This window comes from Oscarella lobularis, chromosome 7 (genome assembly GCF_947507565.1).
Source record: "Oscarella lobularis chromosome 7, ooOscLobu1.1, whole genome shotgun sequence".
NCBI lineage: Eukaryota > Metazoa > Porifera > Homoscleromorpha > Homosclerophorida > Oscarellidae > Oscarella > Oscarella lobularis.
In genome coordinates this window covers 469,613-486,338 of record NC_089181.1, presented here as the reverse complement: position 1 = coordinate 486,338, position 16,726 = coordinate 469,613, and the positions used below count along the sequence as shown (strand labels likewise).

Here is a 16,726-nt window from a genome sequence, read left to right as displayed (position 1 = left end):
GACTTAGGACGAATTTCGCTAAATATCGACTTTCTTCGTGTATCGAATTTTAAATAAAATAAATGTATTCAAGCCAGAACAATGCGCTAGATGCCGCTGGTTTTAGATCCGTGCAAAGAAAAAAGCTCTTCGCCGGTGTAGCGCACTCGGGTTGCATGGGTAGAAGATCCGGAACCTACGCGAATAACGTTGAACGCGGATTCTTGCTGAGTTCACAAATACAGCAAATTTACTAAAACAATAGGCAAACGAGTGTGGCAGCTGCAACAGCGACTACAAGAAGAGTGCTAAACTGCACTGTTTTTGCAGCATCAAAACAGTCATCATTATTTGAATCAACAACTACAATTGAAAAGCCATCATCTGTAGAAAGACCAAGAGGCTAAATTTACACAGAATTATATATTCTGCAACACAGTTTTTTCTCTCTCTACTCTCACCCCAATACTCGGTGTATTGAGAAACGCTTCTATCGGCTCGTTTTTGTTTGGAATAATATAGTCGTCGCCGCAAAAGTACCGATCTTAGAGCAGAAACATCAATATCATAAAAATATGTATTCTATAATCCATTATTAAACCTCGATTTGGTATTTCAATTTCATTTACATTTACACAAGGACTCGAAACGAGAACTCCACACTTATTCAATTTCTACACATAATAGATTAGAAGCTTTTACACCAAACCTATCAGTCCACATACATGTGGTGTGTAAAGTGTGTCCCCAGAGCCAAACGCGCTGTCGACCCATGATTTGCACAACCGAACCGTGTTGTTCTGAACGAACTACACAAAGATAAATAAATAAATAAATGTGATCAAGTGGGGGGCCCCTTCCTTACCTTCGGTTGCTCGGGACTACACGGTAAACAATAGAGAATGCTCATAGGATGGTCTCTGATGTCTCCTATTACCCTACAACTGTCTCCCGTGTCTGAAAAGGAAGAAAAGGAGAGACTTGAGTGGGGGGAGGGAGGGAGGGAGGGGCCGGGAGTCCACTCTGACCCAAGAGAGAATGCAACGCGTCTTCGAGTTCGAGATCGTGCGGCGGATGACAGCAGGCTTTTTTGGTGTACTTTCGACAGAAATTGAGACCATTCGTCTGGAGAAGAAAGATTAGAGAAAGCACCTCCCTCTCTCTCCCTCCCTCTCTCACCGCCTGCGGTGGAGCGTCTGTCAAGACACAGTTGTCATCAGCATTTACATACAAGTACGAAGCAGTCAGAAGAAGAGCAGCGACGGCCGCGACGACACGCATGGCCTTTTGGGTTCGCGTTAGCGCACTCGATTAGGAGATTGTCGTATATAGATGTACCACGTAATCTCTGGTCGTACACTCCTCCACAAGCACCGGAAACGATGTTAGATCCTTGCGAAGAGAAAAAGATCTTCAGCCGGGTGAGTTCGAAAGTCGAACACGCCTATTGTTTTACTAACTCGCTGTATTTGTGATAAATTCAATCAAAAACTGTTAGTAAATTTTCTGCATTTGTGAACTCAGCAAGGAAAATGAGTGTGGCAGCTGCAACAGCGATTACAAAAAGAAAGTTTAACTGCACTGTTTCTGCAGAATTGAAACAGTTTACAGTTGAATTGACGACTACAAATGTATAGTTATCTTCCACAGAAAGACCAAGAGGCTAAATACAGAATTATCTATTCGGCCACGTGGCCTTTCGCTACTCTCACCCCAATGCTTCTTTCGCTATTAAGAAACGTTTCTACTGACATGCCTTCGTTTGGAAAAACATAATCATCACCGCAAACGTATCGATCTTAGAGAAGACACATCAATATCATAATAATCTATTCCATAATTAGTCAAACCTCGATTTGGTATTTCTGTTTCATTTACATTTACACAAGGACTTGAAACAAGAACTCCACACGTATTCAAATTCTACACATAATAGATTAGAAGTCTAAAACGTATATATCAGCCCACATACATGTGCTTTGTAAAGTGTCTTCCCAGAGCCAAATGCTCTGTCGACCCATGATTGACACAAGTAAACCTTACCGTCTCTAACAAACTACAGTACACAAAAGATAAAAAAAATGAGATCAAGTGGGGGCCTCTTCTTTACCTTCGGTTGCTCGGGACTACACGGTAAACAATACAAAATGCTCATAGGATGGTCTCTGATGTCTGCTATTCTACAACTGTCTCCCGTGTCTGAAAAGGAAGTAGAGGAGAGGCTTCAAGGGGAGGAGCCGGAAGACGTCTGCTCTGACCCAAGAGAGTACGCAGCGCCTGTTCAAGTTCGAGATCGTGCGGCGGATAACAGCAGGCGTTTTTGGTGTACTTTCGACAGAAATTCAGACCGTTCGTCTGGAGAAGAAAAGACAGTAGAGACCAAAGGGAGAAAGCACGTCGCTCTCTCTCTCTCTCTCTCTCTCTTACCGGCTGCGGTAGACCTTCTGTCAAGATACAGTTGTTATCAGCATTAGCATACAAGTACGAAATAGTCAGAAGAAGAGCAGTGACGACGCGCATAACTTTTCGAGTTCGTGTTAGCGCACTCGATAGTAGATTGACGTCATTTACTCCTCCGCACTCTCCTCCACACTTCTTTGTGTGTTGGTGTCCGCTACACGGGCTTCCCAAAACACTTATCTTACACGATCGTCCCTCGTCGCTTCGAAAAATGAATGAAATGGGAGCTCCTATTCTGAGCACTATCGTCGCCGTGGCGTCAATCGTCGGATTTTCGTCGATCGAAGCAGAGACTAATACGCGAAACGGTTAGTAAAAACGTTAACGTACACGAGCAATGCTTGTTCGCGTCCATTCTTCTCGATATCCGTCTCTGTTATACATCCGGTTTTCAATATGCATCACCTCTTTGTTCTCTCAGTTCGCTGCATGACAAAAGACTGTCGAACGAAAATGTGCTCCGCCCAGTTGCGCCTGCAACCGGAAACAATAGAAATGCATCGATGCCTCTGCTCATTCGACTGCTCCTTCCAGCCGGACTGGCAATGCAGCACAGAAGGCCATTCATTCCTAAATCCCTGCGTACTCCAAAGCAGGAGCTGCCTGCTCAATCGCAACATAACAATCGCCTACTCGACTCAATGTCGTCACGGACACAGAGGTACCATAAAATCAAAGGAAATGGATCAGTCCCTTGGGGAGAGTCCTCGTTGCTAGGTTCCTGTGCGGGCGTCTACTGTTCGCTGGGCACTCGCTGCGCCGTCGTCGACGGCACTCCAAAGTGCGTCTGCTCGACGTCGTGTCCGCTCCGCGACGGGCCCAAGACGTGCGGCAGCGACGACGTGCTCTACGCCAACGAGTGTTATATGAAGGCGTTGGCCTGTCGACTCGGACGACGGCATCTCAGCGTCGTACGATACGGACGATGTCGCGAGAGAGTTCAATCGCGTGAGTTCGAATGTCGTCGTTTTTTTGTTGTCATGGAGACGGCGACGTTTTTTTTCTTTCTCAGGGCCGTGCGATCGATTGAAGTGCGTCGACGTTTGCGTGGAAAATCGTAACGGTGCGACGTGTTTGTGCACGGCGACGTGCTTGCCCGGCGGTAGGCGCGTCTGCGGAACGAACGGTGTCACGTACGCGAACGAGTGCACGCTCAAGTTGGCCTCTTGCAGGGCGGGCGTGGGTCGTTCGATTGAGGTGGAACGAATGGGACCTTGCCCTCCAAAACCCAATGGTATATGATGATGATGATGGAAACTGGTAAACAGTGCTGTTTTCTTTATAGTTTGTCGTGAGGCTAATTGCAATTTCAACGGGGGAACGTGTGTGGAGAGAGAGGGCAAAGCCCACTGTCTCTGCGCGAACAATTGCAAAGACGTCGCCAATTCGCTGTGCGGTGCAAACGGGAAGACGTACCAGAGTCACTGCCAACTTCGATTCGAAGCTTGTCAGATGAACGTACGAATAGCTGTCGCTCATTTGGGACAGTGTCGAGGTAAAAGAAGAAACCGTTTGAAAAATGATCAATAATTGCCTTGTCCTGTTTGTTTGCAGATCCGTGTCAAAACGTTCGATGCGGATTGGGACGAAAGTGCTTCAACGCGAACGGCAAAGCCGAGTGTCAATGCTACAACGATTGCGAGGGGGAGAACAAAACGATTGTCTGCGGATCCGACGGCAATACGTACACAGGAGAATGTACGATGCTATACGAAGCATGTACCAACGACACGACAGTGACCGTATCCTATTCAGGAGAATGTGGTAAGAAAATATAAATTACTGACGTATGATACGTACTTTGCGATTTATCCTCCTAAAGATCCGTGTCACAATGTGACGTGTCCGGCCGGGAAGAAGTGCTCTACAAAAACGGGCAAACCTGTCTGCGTTTGTCGACCTCACAGCGAGTGCCCTCGCCGTGATGCTGGACCCGTTTGCGGGTCAGACGGAAAGACTTACGCGAACGAGTGCGTGCTCAAGGCAAAGGCTTGCGCGAGAAACGAGACAGTGACAATCAGCGCCGAAGGAAAGTGTCCTAAAGGTAAGATGTGTATATTTATATGAGTTATTGGTGGTCTCACTCTGATCTGTGTTCAAGATCCTTGCAAAGTGTCTGGACTCTCTTGCCAGTTCTATGAAATATGTGATATGACGTCGGGTCGTCCTCGATGCGCGTGTCCTCAAATCAACTGTTCCAGCCTGCTGCCCGATTACGTCTGCGGCTCGGACGGCAGAACGTATCGTAGCGGATGTTCGTTGAGACGAAAGTCGTGCGCGCAAAGACGCGCAATACGTGAAGTGAAGAAAGGCAGATGTTGAGAGAAAAAGTGAAAATTGGAAAATATCGTGCCCCCCCCCCCCTATAGCTATAGCATAGAAACCCAAGAAATAAATATCACACGCAACAAAGAAGTCAGTGAGTGTGCAAGCCAACAGGCAAACAAATCCGTCACCTAGACCTTCTTCTCCTTCTTTCCGCCGAGCACGTATCTTTGAAAGAAGAAATTGAAGAAGAGAATCGTGTAACTGAAGTACATAATAAATGATCCATATACGGAGCCGATCGTCATCCCGCATTCCGGATAGGCGTCGGTGCGCAGTATGTAATAGACGATCGCCACGCAAAAGCTACCGAAAATCATTTGCGTTATTTGCAAAACGGTAATTAGAATTTGAACGGTAGCCGGCACGGGAATTCGAGCCGCTCGCAAGGCGTAGTACGAATACATGAGCGCGTGCACGGTGAAATTCATCGACGCCGACCAGAGCGTGAGCGAGACGCGCGCCGAGTAGTACGTCCAGCAGAGAAAGAAGGTGAGCACGTGATGGTACCAGTGGAGAAACGTTAGGTGTTGCTTTCGCAGAACGATGAACGCCGTGTCGCCGAATTCGAGCATCTTGCTCCAGGCGAAGACGAGAATCCAGACGCCGACGGCGGCGTCGTCCATAAACGTCGCGTCGCACACGGAATAGAAGTAACCTTCGGTGGCGAGGGCTCGCCAAAGGTAGGAAACCGTGCGAAATGCGCCGCCGACGCTGAAGAGAGCCAAGCCGACGTTCCAGACGAAGAGCGGCGCGCGCAGCGAGAGCGGTTGGTTGGCGTTCATCCATCGGCGACCGGCGTAGACGAGAACGAGGTAGATCATCGCCGCTGCGATTGCGATCGACATGTGTTCGCCCATCCATTGGGCGTACGCTCGGCTATCGAAGTCGGATCCGTTCTTGGTCATCATCGAAGACAGAGAACGTTTGTTGTAAAACGAGCAGTGGCGTGATCGGTGCAGCACGTGGCGTCGGATCCGCTTTGATCCCGGGCCTGCAATAACTTAATTATTGTATCTTGCACGCCGGTTAGTTGTGGTCTGCGAAAAAAATTACTAGTCTTATGATCAGATGTAAAGGGGAGTAGTAGCAAACGATGTTAGATATAAGAAGTTAGTTCATTGATTGGTAACGTCACTCTTCTACCACCTCGCTGGCCAGAGCAATGACTTCCATCCACCTTAGTAGAAGAGAAAGTTGACAACGACTGGGCGCCCAAGCAATGAATGGACTTACTTTTTCAAATCGTGCTCACTGTCGGCTTGCATTATACAGGTCAATCCCCCAGGCGTAGTCAACTCAAAGCAAAGAGGCTAAAGGGGACAAAACTCGAACTCAACCGACACGCATTTTTTTGCTGCACTCCCACATTGACTAACCTTACTAAAAAGAGAAACCGAGCATCCTGTAAGCGGCTGACACCCGATCGGCTCCTCATTCTAGAAAACAATTATAGAGGAAACGACTCGTTTGATGACGTGAGTCGGCGACCTCGTCGTGGCTCTTGAAGGAGAAGAGTCGAAGTCCCGACAATTCGAACCATTTTTTTCTCCACAGTTCATATACTCTCGACTTCTGCTTCAAATAGCCGCTCATTTGACAGAAAGCGTGAAGACCAACCTATTGCAGCGCTAAAAGCGAAGAAACTGGAGCAAAAAAAGTACATACCTCCGAGTCGTACATAAATTTCAGACGCTCTGAGTCAACTTCATCAGATTGAAGACGCGGACGAGAACCGTCCGCGGCTTTTGCTTCCGCTTCTGCTTGAGCTTTGATCAAAATTAATAATTAATATCTAAATAAATATTCTCTTTCGTTAATAAACCTTTCAGTTTCTTTTTTCTCAATAATGTCGATAGCGTGTTCGTAGGAAACGAAGCGGTCGTAAGCGACGATCTCTTTTCCAACGATCTCTTTATCGCCTCTTCAAAAACCTAAAAATGACAAAAAACTCCTCAAGACAACAGGTCCTTTGCGCGTCACGAAAACCTCCAGCCACTTTTCCTTTTCATCGGCTCCCCTATAGAGAGACACAAAGGTCTTAGTTGTAGAATCCATAGATCGAACGTTGCACGTACTTTGCTTCGAAGACGTAAAGCAGAAGCTCAGTGATAGAGAAACCGTTTGGCAGGACTTCAGTCTTTCGGTCTTGAACCTGTCAATTTATCTTCATTGTTTATTATTAGGAGAATCCTTCTGAGCCATACCTTCATCTCCGAAACCTCAATCTTGAACTGTACTCGATATTGGCCATGCTTTGTATTTCGGGCCACGACCAGTATGTCAGAAAACTGAAAAAAAAACAGACTAGCGTTTAGTGAACACCTCAGCGAATGCACGACAAACCAGGAAGAATATCGAAGGTATTCTCTGGTTTCCATCTATAAAAGTGACGGGCCCTTTTGCCACAAACTCCTGTGACACAGAATACGTTGCCCTGCCTCTATCATTACCAAAGGCCTCCTACCCTGCCTGGAGCTACGATAGTCTCCTTGCCAACCAGAGTCCGCTGAATCTGAATCACCTTTTGAAAATTGTCCTAATAAGATCAAAAGTAAAAAGGAGCGAGTCACTAATATAACGGTATTGATTGTACGAGTTTTTTGCATTGCTCATCCATATGCAAGGCAGCTTGAGACACAATTTTTAAGGCCTCTGTACACAGACGGCTATGATCAATACAAACAATGCAACACGGAATTCTTTACCTTCAGCATCGATCAAATCCGACGAGTCCGGATCCAAATTTTTGACGTAATCTGAAAAAAAAGACAAGCGCGTTCGCCCCAAGCCTTTCCACACAGGAGATTGAAGTCACTTTGAAGAAGAAGTTCGTATCGCGGAATTCTCTGTATAGGCATTAGCATGAAACTGGTAATCGGCATCGACTTGCACGGTGGAGTCGACTGCAGAGAAAACGTCAACGCAACGTAGATCTAAACGAATGCTTTCGTTCTCCCACCTCGACTCGTTTCACAATGTCGGCTAATTCCGGACTCTTTTTCTGCCAATGAGCGAGCGTCGTTTGGGCCGCTTCGAAGGCGATGCTGTAGGCCGAATACATTCTAAAATAGGGCGCCCGTTCGCGAAGGATGTCGCCTATTTTTGGATTCTCGTCCCTATGCAAGACAATTAATTTTTAACTAATTAATTACTGAGTTGCTTCAAACCAGATCCTAAGACGGTTTTCCAAGTCGATCATCAAGCCTTTGTGCATTTCATATAATTCGCCGACATTAGAGAATATCGTTCTCAGTATGGGCTCCGTCAATATTGGGGTTTTATTCGATAAGTTATACGTCTTAATCGCTCCGTGAAACGCCTAAATACAAATGCGAATTAATTAATTAATTAATTAATTAATTAATTATTACCTTTTCAACGAGCAAAAGACCTTTGAAGTAAGTCCTTTCCGACGTCAGAATCTCCCTCGCCACGTAATAGCACTTGGGTCGCTTCACAGCTATCTAAATTTTCAACAATTAAAAATTAATCAACGCAGAGAGAAACGGGGCCCCTACGTCATCGGAAGCGACAGACGATCGCATCGATTCGGCGCGCGACGGCGGCGCAACGACGACGATGTCTTCGCCGCGACTGAAACTTCCGTCGCCGCTAAAGCGATCGCGTTGATCTTCGACCCCAGCACCGCCGACGCTCGTCGTCTCATGATCCCCCTGCTCCTCCTCCGGCTTCTGCACTCGGACAATGACAGGCCGGTTACCGCCCACTTTTTTCTTTCGTTTCGTCGATTTTCGTCGTAGACCGAAGTCGGTCTCGTCGTCGTCGTTCTCGTCGTCGTCGTCGTCGTCGTCGTCTTTTTGTGCTTCTGACCAGAAGTGCTCGATCCAGTGACGAATGAGAGTTTGCTAAATGTGCGACCAGACATTTCTCCGTGTCTAAAGTGGACGCTCTCTCCCAACGTACCCTCGTCTCTTCTTGTGCTTCGAGGCTCTTCTCTTCTGCATCTAATTTGGTTTCGTCCCCGTCGACATCGTCGTCGCTTTTAGTCGCACTAAACGCGAAAGGGAAAACGAAAATGACGTTGTGCGTAAAGACGGCTGGCGATTAGAGCCGTACTTACCTGATCTTCGGAGTTTCCATGTGACGCTCGCTGTCGGCCGGCAAGACCTCCTTTTGCTAAAGAAAAAAAAAAAACGGGCGTGCTGCTATCCGGGACTGTATGGGGGGAGTACCACGACAGATAATTCATTTCATTTCATTTCACCGATTACGTGTAGTAAGTGCATGCCCAAAAATGATCTTCGAATTCAGCTATAGACCCTTGTTGAAGTAAACGCGATCGGGAGGATTGGGTTGCGATTTGATTTTTTCCTGAAGTTCAGACTCTAATTTGTTTACTGCCAATGAGCTGAAAACGACGAATTCAAGTCTGCTGCACAAGAAAAGAAATTATACGCGTACCTGCGCTGTGGAAAGATGGCACAGCACAATGGAGTAGCAAAAGTGAGACTATGAAAAAAAAACATCAGATGCTTTTGTATGTAAGAAGTATGCGTTACCATAGCCCAACGATTCCAATTTGAAAAGGAACTTCAATCCGAGCACCAAAACGCTAGAAACGTAATATTGGCGCAGTTCCACACGCAGTTCGTTCTCGGACGTACCTTGAATAGGGGGAGATTTTGGCAAAACCCCATCAGTAAAGGAGTTGTCACTATAAAAATTAGGAATTAAAATTCTTTCTATTTCATCCTCTTGCACGTACTCATTGCTGGTGCCGCCATGCCAATTCTAGAAATGACAACCTGGCTGATTGCTTTTCTGGCTGCTTTCTTTGACTTTCCAAGTTCGTTTCCGTCTGCATCAGTAATAATAATACCCTCGTCCAACTCTCTTTATATTTAAAATAATTAATTGTTTATTTTATCATAAAGGAAAGGCAGCTTCCTCACTTTTGTCTCATCAACGGAATATTTATGCAGTTTGCCGCCGCCACGGCAGCAAAGGGTCCCATACGACTAATGACAGCTGGAGCTCTCTAAGTAGAGAAGAAGCCAAATAAAAAATCATTTCCCCCAACGATACAGCTCTCACCTTGGCAACGTAACTGACACCAAGTGCGGTCGCCATGGCAGCACCAGTGGCAGCAGTGTACGCCTTGCTGAGCTGTCTATTTATGCATATATCATAAATTATTAATCAACATTCCTCTATGCTATGCAGTACTTTGTCTCCTTTCCGAGATCTCCACTGCTGTTCGTATAATTCACAATAGCGTTAAAGGACTGATTGATCCACTGCCAGAAGAGGATCGCAGCTGGATGTCTAAAAGAGAAAATGTTCGAGTCACGCAAGGGGCACGCCCACGACACTCCCCCCACCGGTAGAATGTGAGCATGGAACCCGTTATTGTCATATTGCAAGGCACTTGGGCCGACATTCGGCCCAGTATGAACATCTTTTCGCCCGTTTCCGGATGAAAAGCGGAATCGTAGAGCGTTTTCGCTCGCCACACTTCGTCGTGCGTCGTTTTCTCGTTTTCTTCTCCTTTTCTGGAATCGCCAGATTTAAATTCGATTTTTTGAGAATGCAAAGCGTCGACTTGCCTATATAGAGCGAGTAGTTCCTTGGCCGCGTCGAGCTGTTTCTCGCTCGCGAGAAGGTTTCGGGGATCGGTCGTTTGAAAAAAGTGCTTGGCCCGACCCGAGAACGTCGACTGATCGTAGCGCGGCTTGTCCAAGTTGATCCTCGGCGTATGCCACCGTTGTGTGTACGCGTCCTCCATTTTCTCCTTTGCCACGTCTATTCACGTGACGACGTGCGCGCGCTACGTTTCCAAGCAATGAATGACGATTTGCGTGATTCTCCTTTCCACGACTTCTTCATCGATTCTTTTGCGCCGTTAAAGTACTTTTTGATTTACTGCGTCGGGCGGGTTCACGGTAGGAGGTCGTTTAGACGGGCTGCACGAGACCTTTGTCCAAAATGTCGAAGTTCCCGAAAATTTTTCTGCTACACGTGCCTTAATCTTGTCGGATTGGCTCCGAGCACCGTTCCACACGTCCGATTGCCGTGGAAAGTTCACATGTAGGCACAGCAGCGAAATCCCATTTAATTAATTAATTAATTAGTTATTCTAAAAAGAGTTAAACACGAAGCGGAAAGGCCTGGAAAAAGCACCGCACCTCATGCTTGTATATTAGCTCCAGACTCGGTTCAGATTCATATGTATCCTGTAAAAACAAGTAGTTGTCTTTAGTACAGTACAGAAAACCTATCACATTTGCAGGATATGCCTCCTTGCCTATTGGAGAAAGAAGTAAGGCAATCGTTTAAATAGGAATTTAATTGAATTCCACACGTTAGGTCCTACTAGTTTATCCATCAGACGTAAGGATATATAGTACAGAAACTAGAGAGGATGAGTGCACATATAATATTTACCAAGGATGCAGTCCCATTAGCAGCACTAGCGGATTCAATTACCACATACGATCAAGTAGTGTTTATTGATTCTACTTGGTCACAAGCCAAATCTATAGTCAAAGTAAGGGGTTCGGTAGCTTAGTCGTACTGCTAAAGGAATATTTCGACTTTGTAGGATCAAAGGTTAGAGGGAATTCGACGGGTTCGTCTTAGCAAAGCAAAAACCAATTTTTGGCGGTCAGTACTTCTCACAACAAATGAGATCGATTGTTCGAATCTGTGCTTCAAGGGTCCAATCCAAGCCTAATACTTTTCTAGCTACAATTGAGGCCATCTACTACTTTTTTAAAGAGCTGCACGAAGTGAAGGAGAAGGGGTATCTATCCTCTTGCGCGCAGAATTGACATTTATTGCACGTCTCTCCTAATTCTAGCGTTCCATACGACGGAAGATATGACAATCTTCTCTACTTCTTCGCTTACCAGTACATGCTAATCCAACAAAAAAGAAAAGCGACGGCTACGACGGCAGATCCCCCAACAAAAACCTGCGACGGAGCAGTAGAATAATAAACATTTTGATAACACAGTACATGACGCACCAGAGAGATCTGCATTTGACGGCCTCTTTTCGAACGAGTCGCTTTTTGTCGTCCAGCGTTTCCGATAGTTCTCGAATAACGCGATTTTTATGCGGATAAATCTGAGAAGTAATTAATTAATTAATTAATCGGTCATGTAGTTCAGTTCTGTATATACCGTGTGATGGGGAAGGGTTGCAAGCAAGCATAGACACTGCAGCGCAGTCACTCTTATTTTCTGCCAATCAAAGAGCAAAATCGATTAGACAGAAATGATCGACTCTGTCTTGTAATACCATGTCGTCCGGATGCCGTGCTAGTTGTACAAAATTCGCAATCAGTAGTTCGACGTGTTGCGAGAAGAAGAGCGGAACGTCGGCTATGAGAGGAAGCAGCACCGACAGACTGATCTTCCTCGTTTGAATGCTCGATGACGACAGCGACATCATGAGAAGAGGAAACAACTAGATTTGTTTCGTTTTTCTATAATATATCTTTCTGATCAGTAGTCGTACCGACGGTAATTCTGCGCGAAGAACTTCCTTAGGGACGGCTAGCAATATGCAAGATAAGGCTTTTAGATGTGGTTCTTTCTTATCTATAGAGAAATTCCAATAACAAAGGTAGCCTATCTCTTGAATTCAATTAAGACGGTTGCACCTTCGTTCGTTTCGTTGAATTTTTTTACCAGTTTTGGCACGGTTTGAAGAAAGAAGTGCTGCTTGTACATCAGCTGAGAATGCGCTCGAGATGACTGCGCAAAGATTTCGCGTGCGTCGAGTTCTTACCTTGACGTTCGCTACTTTGTAGTTCGAAATCACGTCATCGGAATCGGACAAGATGACCTGGAATCCTTCGGCCGCTTGACGAAACAGGTCAGTCTCAAACAGATCGATCAACTGGACAATAACAGAGTAAAAACTAGGTTTAATTTTTTGCTAAACAATCACCTTTTCGACGAGTGACTGATTCGCGGGGTGAGATCGGGTTACTAACGCCCTGCACAGCTATTAGGGCTATAGCAAAAGAAACAGGATTCACTATGACCCATTGCTCACCCACAAATAAACTGTCAATGCTCGTTCTCTCGCTTGGAGGTCGACACTCGCGTTTTCCATCAAGGTGTACAACTGGTTGCTTGTGGTTGTCAGAAACGAATCCAACGCTTCGCCTAGTAATAAGACGAGCAATATTGAGTATAGGGGGGAAAAAAATCAATTTATTGTTATTCACCCGTAGGCGTTCTGTTGACGAGCCCACCGAAGCATTTCGCCGCTTCTACGCGTGTGAAGTCGTGCTCGCTATTCAAAGCCAAATGAAATAATTTTTCAACAAGATCCGAGTGGTTTGCACCGACGACCTAAAGAATGCAAGTTGAAAAAGATTGGCCAAGTTTCTGCGAAGCGCACTTCTCGATTTGCGTGACACGTAACTGAAGTCAAGAAGCAAATCAGCTGCGTTTGTTTCCAGTGCGATGTCAACTATATGAAAGCAGATGCTTGTTATTGCGGCAGCCGAGTAATTGCCGTCTAATACCTCCAACGGTTGAAACGTTCCTTCAGGAATGATAGGCAACAAAGTGCACGACTTCCCAAGAAACAGAGAGCCAATGGAATCGACAATTTCCTTTTGACTTCTAAAAGCAAACATTTTTTCAACCAAAATCGAGCCTCCGTTATAATACTAACCCAATATCAACAGAAGAGACGATGAACTTGACGCAAGAGCACATTGACGTTAGAATCGAAATCGAGGAAAAGAGACCGATCTCTTCATTGGCTAGTCCCCAAATCAATCACTCACGCACAATAAGAAGGAGAAACTCGTGCCCTTACCTTCTCTCAGTGCTGTCTCCACAGCGACTCCTATCAAGTGAGGCAGCAAAAGCTCTTTGAAGTACTCACTAGACATCGACTGGCGCTCTGCAGAACAAAAGGGACGCGAGATAGAGGCAGCTCAAAAATCTCGTGGGCAAACCTTGAACAACAGACGCGAGGCCGTCCAGAAGAGTTTTTCCCCAAACTGCGCGCTCGTCGAGACTACGATCACCTTAAATGACGAATCAAGATAATGTCAAAAGGATTGGTGTCCTTGTCGATCTTTCTTATACTCTGAAGCAAGCCGGCGAGGAATTCGAGAAGTTTGGGAATAATTGTCTTCAGCAAATCGTGACTGGTGCACAACGCTGTCAAAGTCGTCACGACGTCCTTTACGCTAATCTTCGCCGATTGTACAACAGAGAGCCACGTCGCGAGCTCGCTATCAGAATCATCATTTCCTAAAAAGAGAACAGTTCTTTTTCGTTGGGCTCATATATTTATCGGCGTGCCTATATTGAGAATATGTAGCAACGGTTGGACGACGGCCCGTTCTGTTATTTCTGACGATATCGTCGACAGAACAGATAAAGCCTCTTTTATTTCTTTTTTGACCGCGTCCTCGTGCTCTCCGAGTAGCAATAGGATAAAATTCCGAGAAGTCACGACCAACTACAACAACAACAACAATAAGAATAAGAATATTAGGAAATGATTTTACTTCTTCCTCTCGTAAGAGACGAGGCAAACGCATCAGCGCGACGAGACAAGAGATACCAGTGCATATGACGGCACTGTCAGAGTGATTCAAGGTCGTGTACAGGGTCATTAGTAAGGGGTCTTTATGCAACAAAAAGGGACTCGAAACTAAGGGGGGGAAAAAACCCCCTAAAAAGTCTTTGGCTTTCTGCTCCCAAGAGACACTCACCTCCTTCGTTGGAATGACACTGCGCAGACGAGAGTAATCCAAGAAGTGTTTCGAGAATCGTTCTCTGGTGAGAACTCTGTGTTCAAAAGGTGAGACGTCTACCTGACTGCAAACGTATTGGAAAATGATACCAGTGAAATTTGAGTGTACGTTCCAAGTAGGTCAGGTAAAGTGGTGTTCACAACGTAATAACACGCGGGATCTAATATCATAGATAGAGGATTCAGAACGTTTTTTTTTTCGGCTGTGAGTCTCACCTGATGCAGCTGCCAAACGCTGGATGACTTTGCCGCTGATGTGAATTCTCCTGTATTCCGAGTCGTTTATATCGGCCTTTAGCTCTAGTGAAGGAGTGACTGGCAATAAACACGCACTAACGATTTCATCACCTTTGAGAATTGTTTCCAAGTATTTCTCTAGGAAATTTTCAGCGTCTGCCTTCTAGACAAATTAAAAATTGAAAACTGATTTATTGCGTTCGCTAATCATTATTACAATGACAGTAGCAGACAAAGCCCTGGTAACAGCTTGAAGACTATTGAGAGCCTCTTCCTTAATTAATTGCAATACCGATATACTAAGGTTAGGACAGTTACAACTACTGTATTCCCCACCTGCACTTCTTGATGCAGAGCGTGAAAAATCTTTGAAAATGTCTATTATAACTATTAGGATTATTGTGAAACAGTGCAGTACCTCTTTTCTGATTTTGAGCCAGAGTTCCTCCAAGAACGGTGCGAGATCAGATGCAGTATAGACATTACAACAAGCATTCTGGCAAAAGAGTATCAATAAATTAATTAACAACATTTTATTTGCGGAACCAACCAATGTCAACAAAGAATCCACTTTTGCGCTCTTCACGTTCGAAGTCAATTTTTCAATCAAAAGAGGAACGCAAAACTAATAAAATCCATGATAAAAATCTGCATCCCTTTAGAAGCCGTACAACCTTTGCAAATTTTCCAGTAGCTGCCAAACAACGTCTCAAACCCAAAACCAGGCCATCCTTTGTGATGCCGTGAGGGTCATTAGGTGGCTAAAGAGAATCTCTCCGTTAATGAGAATTGATACAATTTTGTGTATACTGTACTGGAGAAAAATCTATAGGAAAGTAGCAAGCAACCACTTCAAACAGCTCTTCAGCAAACATATCTAAAACAGAATTTGATTGATTAATTGATAAGAAACTTGCCCACTTTTTTTCTAATATATCCCAAATACCAAAGGAAAGAGAGTTGACAATACACTTGACGGTTCTAAAGCAGATAACCAAATTCCTAGGATCCTGAGAGTAAACAACCTCGACGTATTCACGTAACTAATGTATTAGTATAATAATGCACCTTTTCACCGTCCATTGCTTGTATGTAGCCAAACACAAAATCTCCTCCTATCTCTTTGATTTCTAAAATCAATAACTTTCCTCATTTCCGCGCTCGTTTCCAATCATTGTCTCACCGTCAACGTATTTCTCCAAAAAGATGGCTGATAAGTTATAAAAGCTAAGTCTATCCCTTTGCGGCAGAGCCTTCAATTCAATTCAACGCGTCCCAAAATTGGGCAGAGAGAGAGAGAGATGCGCGAGTTTGCATACCTGCATTTGAACCTCTCGAAAAATCTCGTGACAGATCGTCTTTGCCTGACCCTCGGCAAGCTTGTGATACATAGCCTGACACAAAATATCACTTCGACAATCAAAGACCCTTTCTCTGAAGTACTGTACTATTGCTAAAAATCCAGATAAAACATGAGGAACGACAATGTGACGATCATTCAGTCTATTGCAAAAGAACTCAACGAGAAGATTCACTAAAAAAACGACGAGTAGTAGATATATTGCAATTGACTGATCGATTAGTGGTGTGACACCTTCAATTGGTTGCAGATGCAAAGGATGGGCCGCGTGCAAGACGTCTGCCAGCAATTTTGTACCATTCGCTCTAGATTCAACTCTCTGACTTGTAAGAGCCGGTCTAAGAAGAATTCGAGGCATCGTCTGATGTGATCAGCTCCCCCTTTTCTACCCTAGGCTTTCGACGAATGCATGCAACGCAAATCGTCCCGAAACAAGACCTAAAGCAAACGAATTCGTCGAAGAGAGAACGCAGTAGCGCGATTTTACCTGTCGCTATTTCGTTTTTCGCGCTTTCCGACTCTCCGCGCGTGAAATTTTCAACGAGAACGTCCATTTAACTCCTTAGCGAACGTTTTCGTGCGCAAATGACGCCAAACTCGGATCGACCT

The 16,726-nt window shown here is 45.2% G+C and overlaps 7 protein-coding genes and 1 pseudogene across 10 annotated transcripts; 2 read left to right on the top strand and 6 right to left on the bottom strand.

The window, feature by feature from the left end:
• Positions 1-184: 184 nt before the first annotated feature.
• LOC136188723 (uncharacterized) lies at positions 185-1,276 on the bottom strand. Its single transcript, XM_065976498.1, has 7 exons — positions 1,159-1,276; positions 1,008-1,104; positions 845-936; positions 705-788; positions 581-653; positions 441-523; positions 185-382 (listed from the first exon to the last, which is right to left on the bottom strand). The coding sequence occupies exons 1-7, from the start codon at positions 1,258-1,260 to the stop codon at positions 233-235; spliced, it is 681 nt and encodes a 226-aa protein (XP_065832570.1). The 5' UTR covers positions 1,261-1,276; the 3' UTR covers positions 185-232.
• Positions 1,277-1,426: 150 nt separating this feature from the next.
• On the bottom strand, positions 1,427-2,757 carry LOC136189662 (uncharacterized). The gene is made up of 7 exons (XM_065977684.1): positions 2,407-2,757; positions 2,238-2,334; positions 2,090-2,178; positions 1,952-2,035; positions 1,830-1,902; positions 1,692-1,777; positions 1,427-1,642 (listed from the first exon to the last, which is right to left on the bottom strand). Exons 1-7 carry the CDS (start codon positions 2,497-2,499, stop codon positions 1,460-1,462), a joined length of 705 nt encoding a protein of 234 aa, XP_065833756.1. The 5' UTR covers positions 2,500-2,757; the 3' UTR covers positions 1,427-1,459.
• LOC136189657 (agrin-like) lies at positions 2,540-4,855 on the top strand. The gene is made up of 8 exons (XM_065977679.1): positions 2,540-2,747; positions 2,861-3,100; positions 3,157-3,387; positions 3,452-3,673; positions 3,725-3,934; positions 3,994-4,203; positions 4,262-4,483; positions 4,541-4,855. Exons 1-8 carry the CDS (start codon positions 2,651-2,653, stop codon positions 4,759-4,761), a joined length of 1,653 nt encoding a protein of 550 aa, XP_065833751.1. The 5' UTR covers positions 2,540-2,650; the 3' UTR covers positions 4,762-4,855.
• On the bottom strand, positions 4,805-5,712 carry LOC136189659 (very long chain fatty acid elongase 6 pseudogene; annotated as a pseudogene).
• A 104-nt stretch (positions 5,713-5,816) lies between these two features.
• LOC136189656 (FYVE, RhoGEF and PH domain-containing protein 6-like) lies at positions 5,817-9,079 on the bottom strand. Of its 2 annotated transcripts, XM_065977678.1 has the most exons (21): positions 8,961-9,079; positions 8,849-8,904; positions 8,692-8,779; positions 8,286-8,633; positions 8,139-8,231; positions 7,935-8,086; positions 7,727-7,883; positions 7,583-7,670; positions 7,473-7,523; positions 7,361-7,419; positions 7,232-7,303; positions 7,111-7,179; positions 6,972-7,055; positions 6,843-6,919; positions 6,754-6,784; positions 6,590-6,698; positions 6,433-6,533; positions 6,256-6,384; positions 6,144-6,203; positions 6,001-6,077; positions 5,817-5,944 (listed from the first exon to the last, which is right to left on the bottom strand). In XM_065977678.1, exons 2-21 carry the CDS (start codon positions 8,866-8,868, stop codon positions 5,899-5,901), a joined length of 1,911 nt encoding a protein of 636 aa, XP_065833750.1. In that variant the 5' UTR covers positions 8,869-8,904; positions 8,961-9,079; the 3' UTR covers positions 5,817-5,898. The 2 variants fall into 2 exon arrangements, with proteins under 2 accessions (XP_065833750.1, XP_065833749.1); XM_065977677.1 differs by lacking the exon at positions 8,961-9,079 and having other exon boundaries at positions 8,849-8,940.
• Positions 8,958-10,555, bottom strand: LOC136189658 (sideroflexin-1-like). The gene is made up of 10 exons (XM_065977681.1): positions 10,335-10,555; positions 10,110-10,280; positions 9,955-10,053; positions 9,823-9,898; positions 9,681-9,766; positions 9,494-9,621; positions 9,393-9,442; positions 9,288-9,340; positions 9,190-9,237; positions 8,958-9,136 (listed from the first exon to the last, which is right to left on the bottom strand). Exons 1-10 carry the CDS (start codon positions 10,511-10,513, stop codon positions 9,040-9,042), a joined length of 987 nt encoding a protein of 328 aa, XP_065833753.1. The 5' UTR covers positions 10,514-10,555; the 3' UTR covers positions 8,958-9,039.
• Positions 10,556-10,557: 2 nt separating this feature from the next.
• On the top strand, positions 10,558-11,881 carry LOC136189660 (tRNA-uridine aminocarboxypropyltransferase 1-like). Of its 2 annotated transcripts, none has more exons than XM_065977683.1 (9): positions 10,558-10,635; positions 10,687-10,815; positions 10,873-10,922; positions 10,988-11,047; positions 11,105-11,118; positions 11,177-11,275; positions 11,330-11,391; positions 11,444-11,530; positions 11,588-11,881. In XM_065977683.1, the coding sequence occupies exons 1-9, from the start codon at positions 10,571-10,573 to the stop codon at positions 11,721-11,723; spliced, it is 702 nt and encodes a 233-aa protein (XP_065833755.1). In that variant the 5' UTR covers positions 10,558-10,570; the 3' UTR covers positions 11,724-11,881. The 2 variants fall into 2 exon arrangements, with proteins under 2 accessions (XP_065833755.1, XP_065833754.1); XM_065977682.1 differs by having other exon boundaries at positions 10,873-10,963; positions 11,018-11,047; positions 11,095-11,118.
• Positions 11,192-16,718, bottom strand: LOC136189654 (MMS19 nucleotide excision repair protein homolog). Of its 2 annotated transcripts, XM_065977676.1 has the most exons (36): positions 16,605-16,718; positions 16,507-16,555; positions 16,352-16,455; positions 16,206-16,291; positions 16,077-16,151; positions 15,941-16,010; positions 15,826-15,887; positions 15,704-15,767; positions 15,573-15,634; positions 15,432-15,518; positions 15,308-15,382; positions 15,176-15,253; positions 15,094-15,123; positions 14,975-15,031; positions 14,869-14,920; positions 14,737-14,820; positions 14,611-14,681; positions 14,480-14,555; positions 14,273-14,418; positions 14,064-14,223; positions 13,845-14,012; positions 13,712-13,783; positions 13,570-13,656; positions 13,423-13,513; positions 13,271-13,370; positions 13,144-13,215; positions 12,968-13,094; positions 12,793-12,905; positions 12,685-12,741; positions 12,523-12,633; positions 12,395-12,467; positions 12,250-12,332; positions 12,031-12,198; positions 11,913-11,972; positions 11,756-11,856; positions 11,195-11,701 (listed from the first exon to the last, which is right to left on the bottom strand). In XM_065977676.1, exons 1-36 carry the CDS (start codon positions 16,669-16,671, stop codon positions 11,674-11,676), a joined length of 3,066 nt encoding a protein of 1,021 aa, XP_065833748.1. In that variant the 5' UTR covers positions 16,672-16,718; the 3' UTR covers positions 11,195-11,673. The 2 variants fall into 2 exon arrangements, with proteins under 2 accessions (XP_065833747.1, XP_065833748.1); XM_065977675.1 differs by having other exon boundaries at positions 11,192-11,856.
• Positions 16,719-16,726: the final 8 nt, after the last annotated feature.